Source organism: Malaya genurostris, chromosome 2 (assembly GCF_030247185.1).
Source record: "Malaya genurostris strain Urasoe2022 chromosome 2, Malgen_1.1, whole genome shotgun sequence".
Taxonomy (NCBI): domain Eukaryota; kingdom Metazoa; phylum Arthropoda; class Insecta; order Diptera; family Culicidae; genus Malaya; species Malaya genurostris.
In genome coordinates this window covers 307,670,286-307,692,104 of record NC_080571.1, presented here as the reverse complement: position 1 = coordinate 307,692,104, position 21,819 = coordinate 307,670,286, and the positions used below count along the sequence as shown (strand labels likewise).

General features: G+C 36.9%; 1 protein-coding gene across 20 annotated transcripts in view; it reads left to right on the top strand.

The window, feature by feature from the left end:
- The window catches only part of LOC131431008 (phosphatidylinositol 4-phosphate 5-kinase type-1 alpha), a 166,265-nt gene that overhangs the window by 96,372 nt on the left and 48,074 nt on the right, over positions 1-21,819 (top strand). For 19 of the 20 annotated variants that reach the window (XR_009229626.1, XR_009229627.1, XM_058596379.1 and 16 more), the window contains exons 7-10: positions 7,106-7,440; positions 14,480-14,509; positions 19,644-19,736; positions 19,814-19,946. Coding sequence is in view for 18 of the 20 variants with exons in the window: in XM_058596379.1 (XP_058452362.1) it covers positions 7,106-7,440; positions 14,480-14,509; positions 19,644-19,736; positions 19,814-19,946 (591 nt within the window). In the remaining 2 variants the exon portion in view is untranslated. The remainder of the gene's footprint in view (positions 1-7,105; positions 7,441-14,479; positions 14,510-19,643; positions 19,737-19,813; positions 19,947-21,819) is intronic. The other variant, XM_058596373.1, reaches the window with a different exon arrangement.

The window sequence follows — 21,819 nt, the reverse complement described above, 5'->3', positions numbered from 1 at the left end:
TGTTGTTTCCATTGTTAGTCTCGGGACTTATTGATCCATGTGTTATATAAACTGACTAGAATTATCAGTGCATAACTTTAGTTCAACCGTTTGAAGGCATCATCTTTCAATACTCATTTTTAGGTAAATTTAATAATTTCGCTAATTTACTCGCCCCTCCGGGCACTTTTGCTGATTAAAAACGTTTTTCTACATCAATCATTTCCGATCGAATCAGAAATTTTTTTTAGAATTTAGATCTTTACTGATCTCGACTTGACATGATCATGATCATACAAAAATCAAAATCACTTAGAGATCAGATCAGTTCTGATTTCGTAATGATAATTTATTCCTTAGTTAAGGTCATTTGAAATCAGCAGTAATCGGTGGTTTTCCCAGCCCTAATGATATTACATGTCAATATAAAATACTGTTTATATTTTAACAACGATATTTATTTCATGAATCTCAACATACCGAACTTTTTTCAAATAGATCATGACGTGTATCAGTAAGTATATTTGGATTATTTTCGCAAATCAATAACATTGCTCGAGTTGATTCAACTATTTGCAATGTCTAAAACAAATAACTGACGGAATGCATGCACCGAATAATCGAAGAGATCTGGGACAGAGAACAGCTACCGGAGGAGTGGAAGGAAGGGGTCATCACCCCGATATACAAGAAAGGTGACAAATTGGACTGTGCAAACTACAGGGCAATCACAGTGTCAAATGCCGCCTACAAAGTGTTATCCCAGATCCTGTTCCGGCGCCTATCACCACTGGTAAATGGATTTGTCGGGAGTTATCAGGCCGGGTTCATCAACGGCAGATCAACAAACGACCAAATCTTCACTATACGGCAAATCCTCCAAAAATGCCGTGAATACCGGGTCCCGACGCATCATCTGTTCATCGACTTCAAAGCCGCATACGACACGGTTGACCGTGTAGAGCTATGGAAAATTATGGACGAGAACGGCTTCCCTGGGAAGCTGACAAGACTGATTAAGGCTACGATGGATGGTGTACAGTGTTGTGTCAAGATTGCGGGCGGTTTCTCTGAACCGTTCGAATCACGTAGGGGATTAAGACAAGGTGATGGGTTGTCCTGCCTGCTGTTCAACATCGCACTTGAAGGAGTTATGCGAAGAGCGCGGTTCAACATGCGGGGCACGATTTTCACGAGGTCCGGACAATTCGTGTGCTTCGCTGATGACGTGGATATAATCGGTAGAAACAAGGAGACGGTAGCAGATCTGTATACCCGACTAAAGCGCGAAGCGGCACGAGTAGGACTGAGGATAAATGTGTCTAAGACAAAGTACATGCTGGCTGGCGGAACTGAACGCGATAGGCAACGTCTGGGCAGCAGTATTACGATCGACGGCGACGAGTTCGAGGTGGTTGACGAGTTCATCTATCTTGGCTCAATGGTGACTGCGGACAACGACACCAGCCGGGAGATCAGGAGGCGCATTATATCCGGAAGTCGTGCCTACTATGGACTCCACAAAACATTGAGATCCAGGAAACTTCACCCCCGCACGAAGTGCACCATGTACAAATCACTGGTAAGACCGGTGGTTCTCTACGGGCACGAAACGTGGACAATGCTCGAGGAGGACCTGCAAGCACTCGAAGTCTTCGAAAGGAGGGTGCTGAGAACGATCTTCGGTGGTGTGCAGGAGAATGGAGTGTGGAGGAGAAGAATGAACCACGAACTAGCGCAACTCTACGGTGAGCCAAGTATCCGGAAAGTAGCCCAGGCTGGAAGGGTACGGTGGGCGGGGCATGTCGTGAGAATGCCGGACAACAGCCCCACCAAGTTGGTGTTCACCTCTAATCCGGCAGGTACAAGACAAAGAGGAGCGCAGCGTTCACGGTGGCTGGACCAAGTGGAGCGAAACCTGGATAGTATCGGGCGCCGACGTGGTTGGAGGCAAGCAGCCATGGATCGAGTTACATGGAGAAGAATTGTTGATCAGATAAAATCTTAAAAGATGTAATATCAGAAATATATAAAACAAATAAAACCGATTTATTTTTCAACTAACAGAATTTTGTTTTAATAACAACGCCAGTTATTTTAACTAAAAAAATGTTGAATTTGAAAGGTATGTGTCCTCACTAATTGACAGCATCATTTTTCAACTTATAAAATTAGTTGTTTCAATCATCGTTTCTGCTAATCGAAAAACAAAAATGACAGTTTAGTTAAAACAACAATGATTAGTTGTACCAAATTTTAACCAATCGAATTCAGAAAATCAACTAATATTCTGGTTGAAATGGGATCGCGGGTGGTTCCGTGCACCTAGGTTCGATTCCCAACCCCGCACATAGGGTCAGAAAGCTTTTCTGGCTCGGAGAGGCGAATGACCTTAAGGTTAAAACCTCTATAATTGAAACAAAAAAAAAGTTTCAATATCGAACCGGCTTACGACCTAAAGCAAAGCTTTGGTATTACATGCCTGTAGTGGAATTTGACCTTCTGTTTCATTTCAACAGACTTCGCAGCCGATTCAGAGTGTACAGAACTATTGCATGGCTAATGCTACGATTCTACTGACACTACGAATCCTTCCAGGTCGGGGCTCGAACAAACGACAAGTGGTTTGTAAGGCCAGCGCCCTATGCATTGAACCGCCAACCCGGGACGAACTTACGACCTAGGCACTTCGCAAATGCCATAGAGAAGGTTGCTGTGCTCACTAGTAAATGAACCATCTGCGGATTTATTTTATGCACCGTTCGCTTCGAACGAGAGGTAAAGCATTTTTATCGGTATTCCGCTATTCAGGGTGTATATTGGTATTCAAACAGAGCCTCTATCATGATTATTATTGAACCAATTTACATTATGTTTGATTCATTAGCGCTGTGGAGCAAGTTGTAGTACACGACAACGAGTAGACCATTCGTGGGTTTCTTTTGTGCACCGTTCACCTCACACGAGCGGCAATGATTTTCATCGGAATTCTACAGGTCATGAATGATCTTGATCAGCAGTTCTTATCACAAACACCATCAAACTAAACGCTCCTTACCATAGCATCCAAATTTCTCTGGGCTCCATTTTCGAGATAATGTTTCGCTTAGATCCAAATAAATCGTGCTAAATTACGTTATCTGAAGCCTACACATTCTAACAGAAAAAATGACACATTTCCACAGTTGATTTGATATAATATTTATACATTTTGATTCGTTTTTACATTTTGAAACATGTAACGGGTTTAAATCTAATTTTTACCTTTCGCATTCAGCTCATCAGTGCGTCAGCAGTTTATGTTGAACTGCTAACGCCACCTAACGGTTCAACATAAACCGCTGAGCAGACGTAAAGTATTTGCTATTTACAAATCACTTATTTGCACCGAAGTAGGTTTTTTAAATCATTCTTGTAAAATTCCGTCATTTATAAGGTTACATTTTTATAAATTGAGTCACACGTGGATTTACATCACTTGTAAATTTCATCATTTTTTACTGTGAGGGACACAAAAGAACTGTTATCAAAATATTTTTTTCCTTCATGGTTTAATCTGTCCAAGGATGTCAACAAACTACTATCTAAATATTCAAAACAAAAACATTGATTTTGGTATAAGTTATGTAGTCCTACGTCAACAGTGACGACTGAAGTGCATTGATGTTTATGTTATTAATGTCCTGGTCGTAACTCACAGTCAAATTTTCCAAACTATAGATTGGGATGCTATTTTTCAGCAGTAGAAATAGACTGCTTTCAGTCAAATGACCCACTCCCGATACTACAAGATGTTAAGTTAACAAAAAAGGATGAAGTAACGCAATAGTGGTATATTTTCATGGAATCTAATATTTTGAAACATTAATATTTATTCATGGAATTTCTAATTATTTTACGGTTCACTTTCGGCTGTCAGAATAACCGTCAATTGGTTTTGTTTTTTTATTCCGTACGTCAGAAATAATTTTACACTTTGGTGCAAAACAAGTGTGTTGAAAATAGTAATATCTTTTCTACTGCTTTGAGGATTATGTTGATCCGCGATGGGGCATCAGGGGTTCACTTTAACCTGCTAATGCACTGATGAGCCGAAGGTAAAACGCAAAATAATTGAAATTAGTCACGTGCACTTTAGTACAAACTGGTACTCATGAGATACCAAAACTGCCAAATGATCAGATTTACAATTTTCTCGGAAAAATCTGAGAAAATCAGCGAATTTTATTTTTTAAGGCATAAGGCGATATCCTGGTGTAAAGAATGCTGCCTCGCCCGCCTTATAAAGGGTGATTTTTACTGCTGGTATCTTTCTGGCAACACTGTTTCTGACAGATCACGCGTGAATCATGTCTGGTGTCATTGTCAAACTTGTTCAGTTTGGTCTATAATTTTTTCATGAATCGTCGTTTGGTATATAATTTAATCATGAATGGGCGCTGGCAAAGTTCGGAAGAAGTTCTACTTTTATATCGGAAAATTGTATTCAGCGACGAAGCTCATAACTGGTTGAATGGATATGTGAACAAGCAAAATTGTCGCATCTGGAGTGAAGACCAGCCAGAAGCATTGTGAGAGCTACCAATGCATCCCAAAAAAGTCACTGTTTGGTGTGGATTATGGGCCGGTGACATTATTCGTGAAATACCAGCCGATATGTTCGAGAAAAAATTAGGACCTTGCGCATGGGCCATCTAACGCGGAGCCGCGGCCAACATTTGCACGAAATCAAACGTTGAGTTATATTGGTCGTTCTATCGATTTCAATAAAGATTTCATCAATTTCAGCAAAATATTTGAGTGTTTTTTTGAAAATCAAATCCTACAACTCTTAAAAAATCACCCTATAGTCAATATTCGGAGCCATCCGACTACCAGTTGTTTCGATCGTTGCAGAATACGCTTATCTTCGGTCGAGGGATTTGAAATTAGTTTCTATTTCTTCTAAGTAATTGAACTGAACATCTTCAAAAATCATCGATAATTGTCAAATGAAGTTTAACTAGCTGATTCTAAGAGTCTAAGTAAATTAAAGACCTGTTAAACTAGAAATTATTGTCTTCATGCCGATCTCAAATGAAGTCTTAAATTTGATAATGCCAAGGGAAATGTGGATCCAATTTCAAGAATTATAAGCATGTAACAACCCAAGTAGCACGTTAAGTTGCTGTTTTTTTTCCTACTTATTGTGCAATTTATCAAGTTAGTTTATATTACTATTCAGGTAACTGTTGTGTTATGGAAATAGCGCAATTTTTCTGTATTGTGCGACATATCTTCAAGTTCATCCGTTATTACGAACATTTATTCACAACGATTGTGCAACTAATACAAAAACTCATGCCTCGATCCCATGACAAAGGCAGTAATAAAGTCAGCGAAAAAAAACAATTGTAAAACTCGTGAGAATTACTACGTAATGTAAACAAGAAATGGAATGACGTTTACAAAAACATGCAAACTTTATTTCGAATGAATAAGTTTCACATTTGATTTTCAATACAACTGCACTTAACACAAACTTCGATCTTGTAAAAAAATCTGCACAAGAAAAATGATAATCCTACATACTGTAGAATTGATCTTTAGTGTTTTTGTAATTGAAAAGTCGACAACGAACTGCATTTTTATAGTGAAACATTTTCAACCGCCTTTGAATTAACGCGTTTTTAATGATTGTGCACCAATTACTGTGAAAATAACAGTCTATTATTTTGAATGAGAATCATCGGAATGGTGTTTAAAATACGTGTATTCAAATATTCTTAAAATTTTCAGACGATTTTGATCAAACTAATGTGTAATTAAACATGAAAAATCTCGAAATGAATTTTGCTTCAATATTTTCCAATATGGCATCGATGGTAACAGTGAGTTGAATAGAAAATGGTTCACCCAACGTTATTACATATATTATCTAAATAACAGAAAACATTAACATGTTAATATTTCGGAAAGAAATGCTCTACGTTTTGTTTTTTCATCAGTAATCTTCTAGTTGAATTAAACAACAATACAGTTTAGTCACTTATCTTAGTGAACCCGACATTTGTGATACGCACCGTAGGTATTATTTTGGTACGCTCATGTGCTGCAGTTGCAAAAACAAGTTGCTCAAGCGGTAATATATAACTATGAGCTATGTAGCTATGATGAATTAACTTTTCGTTCAATATCTTGAAAAAGTGATGTCAGGTCTGCTTATTTTTTTCGCGAGATGAAAACCGAATAGAATTATCTGATTGATTTTTGTGTTCATTGCGTATATAACGCTGTATTCCTGCAACTTTTATGATAATAATCTCATGTCTGCAAGTTTTGCGTTCAATTCAAACCGATAAATCTTGCACAACTTTTTTGCAAGTTCTGAATTTTATATCATTGTTTTTCTAAAACTGAAGAAAACTGCACACACTGATCTAAAAATTCATGAGGCAGCAAAAACAATGCGGACTCTGCAGAAATATATTTTTTACAGCAACGTTATCAATTCGGCTTAGCTTTGTTTGCCTTGCGGAGAGCATCAATCATTTCACTAATTTTTCTTCTACAAGAGATTTATTGCAATTTCGACGTATATTGTGTCCGGTACAATTATGACAGTCGTTTGGAAAGTTTTTGATAAGTTGCACAATTGTTATAGTTACTCCCGTTTCACATGACGATGTGAAATTTTTTGCAGAACTTCTAGCGAAACATTAACAAGTTGGTGATTTACTGCATAATTGTTTTAGATGTACTTAAAGTTGTTCTACAGTGATTTTTTCGGTAGTATTGTGAAACTTAACAGTGATAAGTTGCACAACCAATTTTAATATATTTAAAAATCTTTATGAACATATCTAACATAAATAACATTTCTAAATCAATTGTAAAACATTTTGAAAATTGAATAAGTTACATTTGCTACTTGGGATAAGACCAACTTCAGTCTGCGAATGTGAGCCTTGCTTATAGATTTTGTCGATAGAAATCTAATCGAAAACAAAGAGAAACTAAATAACGAAAGGTTACGAATACGGCTCTTTGGTAATTGTACACTCTAATCACTTATGCCAGTTTATGTGTTTTCCAACTTCTAATCGAAATCGTTTTTACCATCCGTCTTCCGTCCCCCCATCTGTAGGCCAACAAGGTAGAACGATCCAAATCTTCCCCCACGTACAAGGATCTGGACTTTATGGAGCACCATCCGAACGGTATCTTCCTGGAAGCGGACACCTGCAATGCACTGATTAAAACCATCCAGCGGGACTGTCGGGTGCTGGAATCGTTCAAAATTATGGACTACTCACTGCTGGTCGGGGTCCACAATCTCGATCAGGCCCTGAAGGAGAAACAGGAAGCGGCGGCCAAGGCAAGGTCGGACGGCGAATCGGACTACGAGGACGCACCGGAGGCGGACCAGTACATGGTGCAGGAACGGGAAGAACAAAGGACGTCGGCACTCAACAGGAGCAGGTGAGTTGGAATGCTTCGCGTGTCGGACCGCCCGGCACGTTATTGGTGTCTGTCTATGTCTGTGTGAGTGTGTGTTTATATTTGTGCATGATAATTTCGTTTGCTTTCCACACCATCAGCTGTTGAGCTTGGCAAACACCTGCACGATGTAGGGTTTTGGTTTGTCTGACTTTGTTTTCAGTTGCATATTAGTTGATGTTTGAAGGCACACTGCCTGTTTGTCTGAGCATTCGAAGCAAAGGCATGCAAGAATGGCTTTTCTTTGTTATGTGTCGGTGACACAGGAACCGTGACATTTGTAATCTGACGACAGCGGGATTGCTTTCATACACAGAAAACAGAAATAATGATATTTTGGCGATATGTAAATTTAACTCTCGAATGATTGAATATGAGCAATGATACGAATTTAAATACATAGACTTTTCAATTTGTTAACGTGTAGTTTTCAACTTATGAATTTTTTTCCAAATAAATTAAAAAAAAAATTAATTGCAAAGATAAAAAAATGTCTGTAAAATATTAACACAAGAATTATCACTATTCGTGAGTGACTCATAGAATAGTTTGGCGAAAACTTAAAGCTTAATTTATCAATACGAAACTTGGTTAAATTCGATTCACATATACGTTAACGTATTTATAATGGTTTTGCAACGGAAAATAAACCTTTTCTCAACTAGTAGCTAAAAACATAGCTTTGATTAAAGATATGTTAGAATCAAGTAACAATAACTTACAAATGATAGTAAGTATAATGTTTACGTTATAAAGAAACACTGCTGTCACCTTGTTTTAACCAGTATAACATAAAAAACATGTTCGTGCTCTTTTTGCAACAACCCATATCAAAACTAGCTATGGGTTGTTACTATTGAAGTCAAATAAACTTATTTTCAACTAGTGGCTAGAAGCACTATTGTGATTAAAGATATGTTTGGATTAAGTAACGATAGCTTATAAATTATATTTAATTCAATATGACACAAAGATGTTATGATTGGGAACCTAAATAACTATTTCGTAACTAGTTATGTTATGATGTAACATTACTGGCACCATGTTTAAACCAGTATAACATAAAAAACATATTCGTGCTTTTGTTGCAACATAGTTTGACTTTGTTAGACTTTGTCGTATCAGAACTAGTTGCGGATTGCTACTTGGGGTAGAATGCATAATGTTTCTTTTTTAAATTTTGAGCATTTTCACTGCATTCAAACCTCTGCGCTTCAAATAACCGAATTCTGCGTAGTCCAAGTAATTAAATCCGCGTTCTCAGAAACATCCTCAAACAGTTACTTATACTACTGTGGGCAAAAAATAGTAAGACTTTGTTCCTGATTTCAAAATTCTGTATTTATTTTTTAAATCTATTTCGTATCCTTCAAAGTAATCCCGCCGGCCCCAATACACTTGAGCTAACGTTTTTGTCCAATCCTCGAAACAGTTGTTAACGTCAATTTCCGGAATAGCCTTCAATGCGCGAAGTGATTCAAGTTTGATGTGTTCAATAAACTCAAAACGGTTTCTCCGGAGCGGTCGTTTGAGTTGGCTATCCAGTCAAACGGAGCTAAATCAGGCGAATATGGTGGTTGCGGTTGAAATTTTGGCGAAAAAACACGAAGAATCACTGCAGTACGTGACGGTGCTTTATCGTGGTGCAAAAACCAAGAGTTGTCGGCCCAAATGATCTTCCAAAATGGTTTTTACTGATCCTTCCGATATTCCAACGATCCCAGTAAGGTCTACGACTGTTCATCGTCGATTCTCGAGCACCAGTTCCTTGGTTTTATTGACGTGTTCATCATCAGTTGATGGCCGCCCTGGACGTGGTTCGTGGTCTACGCGTTCTTGACCCTCTTTGAACAACTTGTACCAATCAAAAACACTTGCTTGCGACATACAATTATCACCGAAGGCCTTTTGCAACGTTCTGAACGTTTCGGCATCAGAAATTTGATTCCGCAAACAAAATTTAATGTGACTTCTTTGTTGAATAACTTCACTCATTGTACGAATCGACGATTGCACTTTTAATACTTCAGAAGGACTGACGTATACTAATGAATATTTTGAAGTGACACTGGGCACAGATGTCACTGACAGTTATATCAACCTAGAAACCTGTTTTAATCCACCTAGTGGTGTAATGATGCCTTTCTCATGTATAATATTGTGGTATTCAAAAAATTTCTCTTCGATTTTTGAAAGAAACCAAGGGATTGCTTGTGTATCAACTAGTATAACACACAGAATGAAACAGTTCTCTGATCGATTAGGCCATCCATTAGAAAACGAAGTGGGTTCACTATTATATGTACTTCCAGCACCGGAATCCGAGAACCGGTATAATCGAAGTCGGTTCGTACGGCCACCAACTAACATGACGTACAAACTCTACTTGTTTTTATTCAAATTTCGAAGATTTTATACAATTTTGCCATCGCTCTCTAAATGACGATTTAATGTTTGTTGTATCCGAAAATATGCAGTAACTTTTGGTAGTGACCTTTCATTTGACCCTTAGATTAAGAATAATGGTTTTGAGTCCAGTTGACAACATTTTTTACGGTTTTTGTTCCACCAGTTTAAGTGACGGTGTACAATATTGAACACACTTTACCCTATAACTCCGGAACCGGAAGTCGGATCCGGATGAAATTCAGGAATTCCGTATGGGACCATGAGACCTTTCATTGGAATCTAAGTTTGTGGATATCGGTCAAACCATCGCTGAGAGAAGTGAGTGAGATCCATTTTGGTATATATGATCACTATTTACGGTGCTTTCGGAACCGAAGACCGGGAACCAGGATAGCCGGGATCGGTTTGTTTAGTTGCCTACTGATAATGGCTATCAATTTGTGTAGTTTTGAGACCATTTTAGAATTTTGTTACGTGTTTTGTTTCGCCGGTTTAAGTGACGGTGTACAATATTGAACACACTTTACCCTATAACTCCGAAACCGGAAGTCGGATCCGGATGAAATTTCACAGCAGCTTCAAAGATAATATGAGCTTTAATTCAAATCAAGATGTGTGAAAATCGGTTCAAGCATCGCAGAGAAATCGAAGTGAGTTCTATTTATGGAGTTTTTCATCACCACCTTCGGTGCTTCCGGAACTGGAAAAGGGGGAACCAGTAGTGCCGAATTAAGTTTTTTCGCCCATAAACTAACAAGCTCTGCAAACTAGAAAAATTTATCAGACAGTTTTTTTGGGATTTGTACCTGTTTTTAACCATTATTCGTAAAAAAAATACTCATGAAATAGGTAATTATTCACTTATCACGCTTTAGTTCCGGAACCGGAAGTCGGATCCAGATAAAACATTTTACAAAGTGTTAGAAAACTATAAGACCTTTCATTTGAATCTTTGTTTGTGAAAATCGGTTGAGTTGTTTCAGAGATAATTGAGTGCAAACTTTTTCTCAAATTTTCATATATTACCATATAACTCCGGAACCGGAAGTCGGATCGGGATGAAATTCAATAGCACGCTATGGGACCACGAGATCTTTCATTTGAATCTAAGTTAGTGAAAATAGATTCTGCTAACTCTGAGAAAAGTGAGTGCATATTTTTGTTACACACACACACACAAACACACACACACACACACACACACACACACACACACACACACACACACACACAGAGACAGACAGACATTTGCTCAATTCGTCGAGCTGAGTCAAATGGTATATGATATTCGGACCTCCGGGCTTCGGTTAAAAAGTCGGTTTTCACAGTGATTGCATAGCCTTTATATATGAGAAAGGCAAAAAAATATTTAATAAATATTTCAATATTCGTTACGATAACTAGATCCCATGAATTGAAATTCGAATTGCTGCCAGACACACCATATTCGCCATATTTAGCCCTCAGCAATTTTTTAACTTTGATTATAGAGGCTTTAAACTGAAGGTCTGGAGCAGAAAAACTTCCTGACCCCATGTGCTGAGTTGGGAATCGAACCCAGGTGGACTGCGTGAAAGGCTTCGATCCGTTCTTGGATGTGAAAAAGAAGTTTTCTGGAAAGAGATTTGCATCGAAAAATGATGCTATCGCTGATACTGAAGCGTTTTTTGAGGCTCAGGAGAAATTGTGGTATGAAAGTAGTGTAGAAATTTTGGAATAAAAATTAAGAATAAAAGAATAAAAGTGGATCTTTTTGGTCGACGTGTTAAATTGCTTGATTTGAGAAAATTGATTTTAGACATATTTGACCTAATAATGGACCCAGCTGGCTTGTTAACCCAACTTAGGCGATTTTCAATTTGGTTTACGCCAAACAGACAGCTTGGGCATGTTTAACGGCACTGTTCCTTGGTTTCTTGTAAACGTCGCGTGTGACTGATACGAGTTTCTTTTCTGGCAACTGACAACTTCCGAGTAGCTATACTACAGCCAATCAATAGATTAAGTCACTATTTAGCTATACTCTTTGAACGTTTTGAGTGAAACGGAGCTAGATCGTACTTTCTAACGATCGTCTTGCCGAACGTATGAGAACTTTAAGTTTTAAAGAAATTAACTCCACCGTGCTTTTCCCTGCACCAAAATAAAATAAAACAAAACTTAGACCCAATCATTCGAAAATCCTCAGTTCTATTAGAACTAATCTGAAGATTACTAATTGGTTGAAAATTGTCACTTTCAAGGGGGCAACTATATCACTCAGACAAAACAATGCGCATCTGCCACGCAAACTGAACCGTTTGGTGATCGGATCTCTAGTTTTGTATAAACACTTCGAACAAACTACTATTTATATGGTTTGATCAATAGAAAAGTGCACAGATGTGACATTGCAATTCATTCCGTGATGTGAGAAGCTGGAAGTTTTAAAAAGCTGCTTGTGAATCTTACTTCCTGAATTCCAATTAATTTCTGGATTGTAATCTCCTCTTTACAAATCATGCGTCCATGGTCGCAACTCTAAACTACTCCATTGATCGGGATCAGCTGATAATGAGCAGGAAAATGTCAGATAACGAAACGATAACGATGAATTTGTTGAATAATTTTGAATAATTTGCAATGGATTATAGCACACAAATTCATTGTAAGTATCTCATTTTATAACCAAAGCAGAAGGCGATAGCGTCTTCCTCTCGAGACCGTTTTATTGACCAAATGTTATCATAGACACTCAAAGCGGCATGAGATAGGGTCTTGTGAGCATTTAAATATCTCACCTTTTGGAGTTCATATTTCTATTGTATAGTTGAGTCGATTTTATTTCTAATGAATGGACTTTTATAGTTTACAATCAATACTGCGCATGATATTTAAAAGGCTTAGTTTCTTTTTTTTACGCAGGTTGAACCAAAGTGTTGAACGTTTTTGGTGGAACCGTTGGAATATTTTACACTCAGACGTCTCTGTAAATCACATATCGTTGTGCTATTTTATACCCGAATGAACTTTCCTATTCCTATTGAAGATTGAATGGAAAGTTTTTTGAAGAATTTCCAAGTAATATTTATGGAAATACGCGTGATATAAGAAAGGTATAACAACCACTAGGTGGATTAAAACGGCGTTTTAAACAACAAGATAGACTTAGACATGAACAACTCTGTGTTACCTTCAAGTTTAGGAGTTCGCCAGTAATCCGGTGTCCGGTTTTCGATGCATGCGTAGATGTTGTGTTGTTAATGGCTCCTATAAATGGCGCTTTGAATTATTTGTTATATGCAAAAGATTTGTAGTTTTATTTTAAAGAAAGGGAGTAAATTTTACTATCATTAATTGGTTTCGATCAGACCAGATTAGATGTTTGTTGGATGTTTTGCGCAATAATTGGAAGTAGCTCCATGATGTTGACAGAAACCGACGTGTCGTTTGAATCCAACTTTACTTGTCTTACTACTTTCAATACTATTGTGCTATTATTCTCTTATTCATTTATCGGTTAATTATTTTTTCTGAACCTTCTGAAACCAACTTTACCCATCTTTCCACTTCAAGTACTTTTGTTTTATTATTCTCTTATTCAATTATTGGTCAATTACTTTTTGCTGAGCGTAGGGAATTAGCTAACGTATTTCTATTTGCACTGATATCTTTTAGCAAGGTGTTTCGTTTTTGTTATTTAACTAGAAAAGAAATATTTATAATTTTTAAAGCAAGCATGTCATAGGAATATTCCCATGAACACGTATTAAATTGAAATTTCTTTGTCTTTAAGAGCTTTAGTTTCAATATGATTGAGTAAGCTATTTTCATCTATTGAGATTCACTAACCCTATAATAAACTATTGTTGTGTTACCATATGAGTTTGTATATACAGTATGTGCGATAAAGAATGATTTTCAGTGCGAGCAAGAACTGCATTTGGTGTTAGAAACTAGTCAAAGCAACAGCTATTGTGATGTATTACGCACTAATGGTTTTCCATTTAAAGATATTCATAATCAAGCATTTATACGTGATTTTTACTGTCTTATCTTTAAATCAATTATGTCGATGCAATGTTTTGCACCTCACCAAGTACTATTAAATGAATGTTCGTTTGGGAACAATCAAGAATCATCTAGAATGTTTAAATCAAACTCAATCACCGGAATCTGATTTACCCTCTAATGTGCTTCAACCTCACAGTACATTGGGCCTGTACAGATCCCGTTTCGAAAGTACATACACATTTGACTGCACCTGCCTTTTTTGATGTCCTACGATGTATAATAATTAAGTTTCCTCTATTGTTTTCAACGTGTAAATTGCCTGTTAACTCATGCACAACGGCAACTGTTCTGAGTTTTGTATCGGGATAAGTTCCTAGTCTGTTCGAGATTGCAAAGTTCGTTCCGTAGGTGTTTGAATCTTGTTATATGAATTATTGTTAGGCTTCTGTTGAAACGCGAATGAATGAAAGTTATGAATTTGCGAGTTCTCGGAATGTATAGCCGTTATTACTGTATTTAGACATAGAACGTTGGGCAATTTCATTGGTTCCAACACCAGCCGAAGGAAACAAATAATTTTAACTATAAATATCCCTTTTCCCCCTATTTTCTGATGCAGGAACAGTACCTATGGAAAAATGCTCATTAGGTATGCCGCTTTTCGTTCGCCTTCACAAGCGAAGTAACTCGCGATTTTCACATGTGTTTTCCGTGTTTCAATCTCATGTAACGCTCATATTTTGTGCTAGGATTCATCCCAATCTTAGTTGGTATTAAAAAAAACAGTAATGGTTTATTTCGCAGTGAATATAGCTGTTAGCAAAGGAATAGTTATTTTAGTGAAATATATTTCCATGTATACTTTGGCAGAAACTTTTTGATTGTAATTGTATTATATTTCCGGAAATTTGCTCTGATGTTCCATCAGTATGATGGAACAAATGATAACATGGATTACTTGAGAAATCATAAAGAATTGGCCCAAGTGGCACGATCTCCTGGTAATTTGGAAATTTTTGTCTTAGCATAGAGATTTGTGGATTTCTCACTTTATCTGTCAGGTGACGAGTGATTTTAATATTTGAAAAACTGCAGTTTGAAGACTGCTGGTTGTAGGTTTAACACCTACAACGTTTGTTTTGTTGAAGTTCAATATAACGGCTTCCGGTTTGCTGTTACTATATTGTTATTTTAGGCTCAAGTTTTACAAGTAGGTGTTACAAATCATAAAGATTGCGATTGATGTAATGTCGGCGATAACAACCTCTGATAATATTGATTTATTTCAAATATATTTGACGTGTAACTATCGAACATTATTATTACTATTGTTATCATTTATTTTACCAAACTCTTATCGGAGAAGACTTAACATTTACATTTTGTGTGCAGAATTGGTTCTCGTGTTTACCCTTTTCTTTGGATGATAGGCACTATCATTGATATCCAGCGAACCACCTCATGGTTCACTATTCACGCCCTATTCCATTGGGTAGGCGTCGCTGTTGGTGATGGAATCGTCGTTGTGGGGATTTGTTGTCTTGTAGCGTGATGTTTTTTTCTCTAGTTTATCGCAGAGCTTTCCGCAGTGAACAACTTTCTGGCAAGATTGATATGTACCCAGCTGATTGTCGTAGGTGACCAGTGGCTTACATGGGAGTCTTGTGTCCGAAGAAGATATAGTATTATTTAAGCGTTTGTTTGTTACGTACAACAAATGTGCACTATTCAGAATGCCGGGGAAAAATTCGGACACACCTCCTCTACGATGGAAAGAATCTTCTCGCTATGGATCTGCGACTAAAAGGTTTCGAATAAGATTTCGTAACAAGTGCTGATGTAAGCCAGGTGATGTACTGTGATTTTTCGCCTTCGCCACCTCAATGCTTTCAAACTTGATTAGTTGCTTTGAAATAAGCCTAAGTTTATTGCAATTCGTTCAGCCATTTGAGTGGAGGAAAACAAAGAGCGTTTGGTCATTTACGCCAGTTATACCATTATATCTTCCGAACCAGAAATGGCGACCATTTGATCTTAAGGAGTGGGTAGGGTCTAACACTTTTGAAAATCATTTATTTTTTCTTTGTATTTTCTTATAGTGAAACAATTCAAGAATATTTCGTCCAAATTTCTAGCCTCTCCGGTAAAAACACTGGAAGTTATAATACTTTTATCTTTTCTTATCTCATACTGCAAAGAGGCAAAAGCTTTTTTTTTAAACGATAGCACTAAAAAAACGCAAAAATTGGTGTTTTTTATCCATTCGACCCTACCTATCCTATAAAACGTGACCTAAGACTCAGTAGTAGCTCTTAAATGAGCCTGAGTTCGTTGAAATCGGCTATGCCTCCTCCGAAAAAATTAAACGTTTGTCAGTTATTTCACTTGAACCATTATATCTCTGAGGTCCGAAGTGACAGCCACTTGAACCTTATAGTAGATTTCAAACGAACCTTCGCTTGTTGCAATCGATTTAATTGTTGTGACGTCAGTTTCACTAAAGGTTGAAACCAACAGAGAATCAATTCGATCAACTTGGTTAATAATCTAGTTATAATGCATGTTTTTTTAATTTTCAAAAAGTTTCAGGTTTAGCTCTCCCTATATTATAAAAATTATTTTCTTTAGATATTGAAGGCAATTATAAAATGGATAACTTCTAACAAACGAATTTTAAACGAAAAAAATTGTCAAGTAATTATAGACATATTATCATACGTATGGAATGTAATCAATATGTTCTGAAATCAACCTCACCCCCCACCAATAAATTTTTCTGGGTCTATGTAATTAGGAACACATTCATCTACATACTCTATCTAAAAATTAGTCATTTAGTAGTAGTTTGTGCAAAGTTCCTATGACTATTTTACTTATTATTACGTTTTGTTTTGGACTCGGTTATTCGCGGATTATGTTGGTACGCGAAGTGGTATTATCAGTTCAACACAACCTGCTAATGCACTGATGAATCTAAGACAAAAGGTACTAATAGGTGAAAATTAGTGTTCGCCGGATTCGGATATTGAGCGTTGGCCACGGATGTACACAAATTACTGTAGTGGATTTTTTAAGAGGGAGTAATGAATAATTTGAATCAAAAACTGTAATTTTTACGCAGAAACAGCTTGAGAAAATTTATTCGCACTATTTTTACATTATAAAGCATTATTTAAAAAATATTTAGTTGAATTCCCGTATATTAATATTGAAAAAAAAAGGGTAACAGAATATTCCCAGAAACCTCGTTCGAGAATCACGTTGCGCGGTGAACACAATAACTCGGTGTAGAATTATCTGAAATAAAAAATATTCTTGAATTTACTTAAAGTACGAGTTATTCCCGGGTTGGTTCAATGCATAGGATGCTGGTCTTACAAGTCAGTTGGCTTATGTTCGAGCCCCGACCTGGAAGGATTCTTAGTGTCAGTAGGATCCATAGTACTAGCCATGCAATGATTCTGTACACTAAGAATCGGCTGCGAAGTCTGTTGAAACAGAAAGGCCAAATTCCACAAAAGGAATGTAATGCCAAGACTGCTTTACGAGTTATTCTTCCCCCCTCCGTCGTTCTCAAGTTATTATTTTGATTTTTAACAGTTCGTGGCATATTCAAGCAAAAAACGTGATCTTACACTTAAATTTTCCGTCAATTTTGAATTGACAAATTACCATAATAAGAAAATGGAAAAATTTCAAAAACGTAGGGGGAAGGCATTTTACACCAAGAAAGTATGTTTCAAGTTTGAAAAGAATTGGCTCAATAAATTTTGCAGGATCGTGTTCACGGAATTGGTTTTCAGAAAAACGCATTTAAATTTTTTTTCTCGAAAAGTATTTTGACAGTTTTGATCTGATTGATTTGAAATTTTGACGTTAAAATTTTTAAAACTACAAGAAAATGTAAAAAAAACGATTCTTCGAAACTGTTTATACCTTACTCCCCCCTTAAAACGTATCTTTAGCATATTTAGCATGGTAATTTGAAGGGAAAAAAGCTTGTTTTTACCCCCAAATTCCTAGCATAAATTGCACATAACCATTTTCTTAAGTTTACGTTTCGTCTTCGACTCATCAGTGCGTCAGCAGATTATGCTGACGCAAACCCCCGGATCAACATAATCCGCTGAGCAGACGTAAAGTTAATGCTATTTGCAAGACACTTTTTTATTACACAAAGGAGTGTAACGTCTAAACTGACGTCTCGAACGAAACAAGTTTCGGGGTAAAAACAAGCTTTTTCCCCTTCAAATTACCACAATCTGTACGGCCAGTAAGCCGAAACTTGTTTCGTTCGAGACGTCAGTTTAGACGTTACACTCCTTTGTGTAATAAAAAAGTGTCTTGCAAATAGCATTAACTTTACGTCTGCTCAGCGGATTATGTTGATCCGGGGGTTTGCGTCAGCATAATCTGCTGACGCACTGATGAGTCGAAGACGAAACGTAAACTTAAGATATTTAGCATATTCTGTTGAATAACACGCAAAAAAAGAAGAATTTTGCATAATTAAAACCAGTGATGTCCGAGCTCAGCACACGAGCTGCTCTATACCTGCAGTGTGTGCCTGTTAAACTCGTGTGCTGTGCTTTTCAAACCAGACTCATGAGCGTGTGCTATTTGTGTAGTCCACCTACTGACAAGAGACAATACAAGAGCGGACACTGTGTGCTTAAAAATTTTAGTATATGTATTATTAAATAAAAAAACGGACACTCAACTCAGCTCGTGAGCTAGCACATGAGTCAGCTCAGGAGCTAGCTCCCCATTCCAGCTCATGAGCTGGTTCTTCGAAGCATACGACTCTCGATCTAGTAGCAACACGGTACACGAGCGTGTGCTTCAGACTTCGTGTGCGTATTTTTGAAAAGGTACAGCACACGGACTGTATGAGGGCTGGCTCGTGTGCTGGGCCATAACTGATTAAAACAACAACACTGAAATCATGAAAAAGGCTATCGCTTTTGGAAGTAAACAGGTTAAAGATTAATAGTTATAATAATTCTAAGAAAACTAGCTCGTGTATTCCTAACAGCAAATCTGGTGGAAACGTTGTGTTCTGATTTCGGCGATATTTAAAGCTATTCTATTGAGGATTTTTTTTCGGCAGAATGTAACTTCCTTTAGATACAGCATCTAGCAAGCAAAATCATTATGTTTACGGAAAAAAGTAACAACTAACAGAAAGATAGTCAAAAGTAAGGAAATGTCTTGGGAATTAATTTTCATCACATTCGAAATAGGAAGAAAAAAAAACAAATACTTTTATCCATTTTTAGCTTTATGGAACAATTTAAGCGTATAACTTTAGTGTTGCCACTCTGTACATGACAGTTGATTCAACATCATTATCTAGAGTTGAGACTTCTGGATTTATATAAGAATGGGTATAAAACGCTGCATTGTTGAAAACATCATTTTACCGTGTATTGGAGCGGAATAAATTCCTTCAGTACAATGGACATATGGAGTTCAGTTTCTGCCACTTAAATCTAGCGTTCTCTAGTGGAGAAAGATAAAGTGCCATTAAGTAAATTGTTTTGAATTTCTTATTTTTATGTATCTTCTTTTCAATTCCATCGATTTCTTCATGCAAGCAATGAGTGATATTGATTAAAAGCATTCAAACTAATCATCGATTTGCATCCTCAATTCAATCTTTTTCACATTCATATGAATTATCTCGTGTTTTATTTATATCGCTTGCTGCTTTTTACTAACATTTTTTTTCTCTATTTCAACGTTTTCGCCTGCTACTGAATTTTTCCACCTACCAAACACAGGTCCATCAACCGACAGCGGCTTGTTGCGCATTCGACTGCAATGGAAAGTATTCAGGCCGAGAGTGAACCGATCGACGAGGAGGACGATGTACCGTGAGTATCGGGCTAGCATCAGTTTCCAAATTGGGAAGTTTGAATGAATATGTTCTTTCACTGCACTTATTTTTCAGACCGGGTGGTATCCCTGCACGTAGCGAGAAAGGCGAACGACTCCTGCTGTTCATCGGTATTATCGATATTCTGCAGTCCTATAGGTTAAGGAAAAAGCTGGAACACACGTGGAAGAGTATTATACACGATGGTGTAAGTAGAAATTGATAACGAGAATTTTTTAGTTTGATCCGTTCCAGTCTGACTAGGAGCTAGCTGAGTCGAATATCACTGACAAAGGCTATAGCAGGATAAGCATTTGAAATCTGCCCCTAAAGTGAATTCATATTGTTATACCACATTCGAAAGGTCATAGACTGGAAACAATTTTCTCAAAGTTTCAACGCTTTAACTGCCATATTGACGGAGCTAGGGTGGTTCTATTGATTTTTTTTAATTGATTTTTGAAGAAACCGCTTCTACGAAAAATTTGAAAAAAATCAGGTATGTTTAAAGCATTAAATGGTTAAAGGTTTACAATTTTTTTCAAAATTTTTGAAGATGTATTTCTTCTATTAAAAAATACTTGAATATTTTGAAACATATTTTTTCCCTCTTCCAATTTTTGCACCACCCCGGATTTTTTAGTGATAATTAAAAATTTTTTGGACATGTTAAATTGGTATGTTTTCATATTATTAAAAAATGTGGACGACCACAATGTTTGATTTTTTCTAAAAAATAGATAACAGTCGACCATGCTCCCCTATCAAGTTCTGTTAGAAGGAAACGCATGGTGCTTTGTTTTAGTAGTTTCTAGTACTAGTCGACCATGCGTTCCCATCAAGTTCTGTTAGAAGAAAACGCATGATACTTTGTTCTAGTAGTTTATGCAACTCAAGCGCAGGGCTTTGAAATCAAAGTAACGGAAAGGAAGAAATGAGTTTCAACCTCTGCATAATACATACACGATCATATTTCGGGTACAACCTAGAATGCTGCAAAGCAATAACTTACTGCTATATGGTTCATATATGAATGGTAGTAATATATGAACGTCGCGAGTATCACACATATGAAATTCGGTTACGGCAGTCAAGAACTAGAGCGGGTATCAGTTTTTCACGTGATGCTGATGGATGTAATGAAAGAATAATGAAAGACAGAATGAAAATTTCATTACTGTGTCAAAAGTTATCATAAAGATATGTTATCGAGGGATGTTCAAAGTTTTCTGGAAAATGTGTTATAGAGATAAAGTTGGAGTTTTGTGTTTGAAAACGTCAATCGAATATCTTTATGATGGTTTTCATGGTTTGTAGACTGAGAGCGCTATATATTTTTATATTTATTCTAAAATTTGGAACAACAACAGATATAAAAAAAAGTGAAGCGTTATTTTTCGTTTTTGAGTTATAACCTTTTGCATAATTTCAAGTCATGCATTTATCGACCATGTCCATTAAAAAGCTTGATTCGCTGAATCGATTTCTTTAATTTTTGGGTATATTGTGTAGAAAGCTCCGTACTTTTCAGAAAATATCTGAGAACGCATAATGACGTCTCATGTACCAATCAACTCATTAAGTGATTATTCACTCTCAGGGGAACGCCTCTAGGTTTTATACTGGTTTCACATGGCCAAATATCATTGAGCTCCGTGATATGCTGGTGTCAATTAGAAAGATTTGGTCGTATTTTTGTTCAAATTGCGAACGGGAAGTTCTAATAAGGAAATATCATCAATCCTTGGATTGGAAGTATCGGAATATAGCAGCTCTGGAATAGAAGCTTTTGAGAAGGATGCTCTGCTAAGCAATTTTGGATTTAAAACTTTATCACGAGATGACCTAATTAAGACACACAGATCACAAGACAGCTATTCGGGCCCGTAATAAGTTGTATTTCATTTTTCAAAGCTTAAAAGTTATATATCGAGTACACTCCAAATACGACTGGATATTTGGGAATCCAGCGCCGTTGCTGTGAATGCGCTATTGGCAATAGAACTATTGGTTGCTGTTCACACGTGGTCGCCATTATTTACTACTTATCTCATGCTCGGTTTTCATCCAGAATAGTGAGA